We start from the raw sequence: 1,908 nt of genomic DNA, 5'->3' as shown, positions 1-1,908 counted from the left end.
ATCGACAATTTTTTATACACGTATTTTTGGCTTTAAAACAGTCAAATGACCGCTCGATGGTAGGTTTAGTGTTAACTATAAGTGGTCTTAAGAGAAGGTATGAGTACGGCGTCTTTTAATAGCGATATAATCGTGTTTAACTAAAAGACGTTTAAGAACGATTATAAAAGAGAGGTATGAGTAAGGGCCCTATTGTTTTTGACACGTCTTATACATGAATTCACGAAGGAATAATTATTTGAAAATGTTTATTTCAGATGAAGATTGTGCACTTCCACCCGATGATTTTCTCCAGGCTTTGAGTTCTGAATTGGAAATTCCATTACTGTTGGGTGGTGAAGGATCCCCCGGGAATGATGAAACTCCGGATGAAATCATTAAGGGTGCCGTACTGCTACCGCCACCGTGTACATTCGAAGAGCTTGGTGTAAATTTGGTGCAATATAATAATTGCAGCGTTCACAGTATTTCTTCTCTGGGCAAAGGTATTTTAAACGTAAAACAATACATAGAAAAAATCAGTATCAATAACAAGTATACATGAAACTTTAGTTGTATTTTATTAACAAATGTACAGCGGGCTTCGACATAAAACTTCAATATTAACCTTTTGCATTCCAATCTATTTTTGATACGATCGGCCAACAACGCTGGCACAATTGTAATGAAATTTGTTGTAGGGGTACCGATGGATTTGCAGGTGATTTGCAGGAAACTTATGTTGTCACCTGAATTTTTGAAATTTAAAAAATGTTTTGCTTCCTCATAGAGGAAGCTATGTGACAATGAAAAATTTGGTTGTCGAAATTTTCATGTCACCATGTTCAGAATGTGCTAAAACGTCGAGAAAACATGTTTGGAGAAAATGTCCGGATGTATGTGTGTGTGTGTAATGGCATCCTAAAATTCAAACGTGTATAACTCGAGAACGGTTTTAGCTATAGCTTCCTAATTTTGCAAGCTTGTACAGCTCTATAATACCTTCATTAACTATAATTCGTCATAATTCAAGCTGCGGCTCGAATTTTATGTCGTTTTCAAATTCCCCAAAAAAGGACGTTATCACTCTAGCGATTGCAAATTTTGTGGTAATCGTCTAAATAGTTCTTGATAAAGAGATTGATAAAGAGATTTGTATCTAAGGTTGGTTGGTATTGCATTTGGGCTGAACCCATCCAGAAGTTTTGATTTTATATTTTGAATTTTTCGAAAAATTAAATTTATCAATATAACTTACGTCAACTTTGACCCATTGATCTCCAATTTTCCAAAAGTATAGAATATCATTTAGCCATGATGTGTGTCAAATTTGGTGGAGATCGGCAAAATGGATCTAATTATACATATATTCAAGTTTTTGAATTTTAGCCTATTCAAAATTATTAGGCCCGAAGAAATCATGTAAGAGATTTATCCTTATATGCGTTCTCTACGGTATAAAGCACCTTAAGTTGTGAGAGGTATGGAGACTCGTGTTAAACAAGCTGCAAGTTGAAACTTGCAATTTGTTTCCTCTGAATCGTCGGTAGTAGATGAAGATTCATCTATGAGGAAGCCAAAGATTAAAAAAAAAAATGAAAATGCTTCCTCATGTAGGGACTTCGTACATTACCTACTCATGTTGTCACCTGAATTTTTAAAAATTAAAAAATGTTTTCTTTTAAGATTTAACAAAGTTTGGAATGTTGTAAACCATAATATAGATTTGGAAACGTGCCTATGTCAGAAGCGACGGAATGTTCACGCTGCGACGCGGCACATTCCACTCACCAATATTATGGAAACATAGGAGACACATCACCGACACCATGGCGAAATATAGAAACAATCCTTGGTTATTGTATCTCTAAAAATTCTATCTGCCTAATATCAACGAAATATTGGACCAAATGGGTAATGCCAAATACT

At 35.0% G+C, this 1,908-nt stretch overlaps 1 protein-coding gene across 2 annotated transcripts; it reads left to right on the top strand.

Annotated features, from left to right (window-relative positions):
- Positions 1-228: 228 nt before the first annotated feature.
- LOC112494572 lies at positions 229-1,902 on the top strand. 2 transcript variants are annotated; one of them, XM_025086567.1, is made up of 2 exons: positions 229-485; positions 1,704-1,902. In XM_025086567.1, the coding sequence occupies exons 1-2, from the start codon at positions 245-247 to the stop codon at positions 1,787-1,789; spliced, it is 327 nt and encodes a 108-aa protein (XP_024942335.1). In that variant the 5' UTR covers positions 229-244; the 3' UTR covers positions 1,790-1,902. The 2 variants fall into 2 exon arrangements, with proteins under 2 accessions (XP_024942335.1, XP_024942336.1); XM_025086568.1 differs by having other exon boundaries at positions 230-485; positions 1,666-1,902.
- The last annotated feature ends 6 nt before the right edge of the window (positions 1,903-1,908 follow it).

This window comes from Cephus cinctus, unplaced genomic scaffold (assembly GCF_000341935.2).
Source record: "Cephus cinctus unplaced genomic scaffold, Ccin1 Ccin1_scaffold0618, whole genome shotgun sequence".
NCBI lineage: Eukaryota > Metazoa > Arthropoda > Insecta > Hymenoptera > Cephidae > Cephus > Cephus cinctus.
Note: the sequence above shows the minus strand (reverse complement) of the source record. Positions and strands in the feature narration are given on the sequence as shown.

Excerpts from the sequence above, each read along its gene's own strand:
- LOC112494572 (XM_025086567.1), top strand. The coding sequence starts at position 245 with ATGTTTATTTCAGATGAAGATTGTGCACTTCCACCCGATGATTTTCTC. Across the intron at positions 486-1,703 it reads TATTTCTTCTCTGGGCAAAG|ATTTGGAAACGTGCCTATGT; the intron begins GTATTTTAAACG and ends ACCATAATATAG.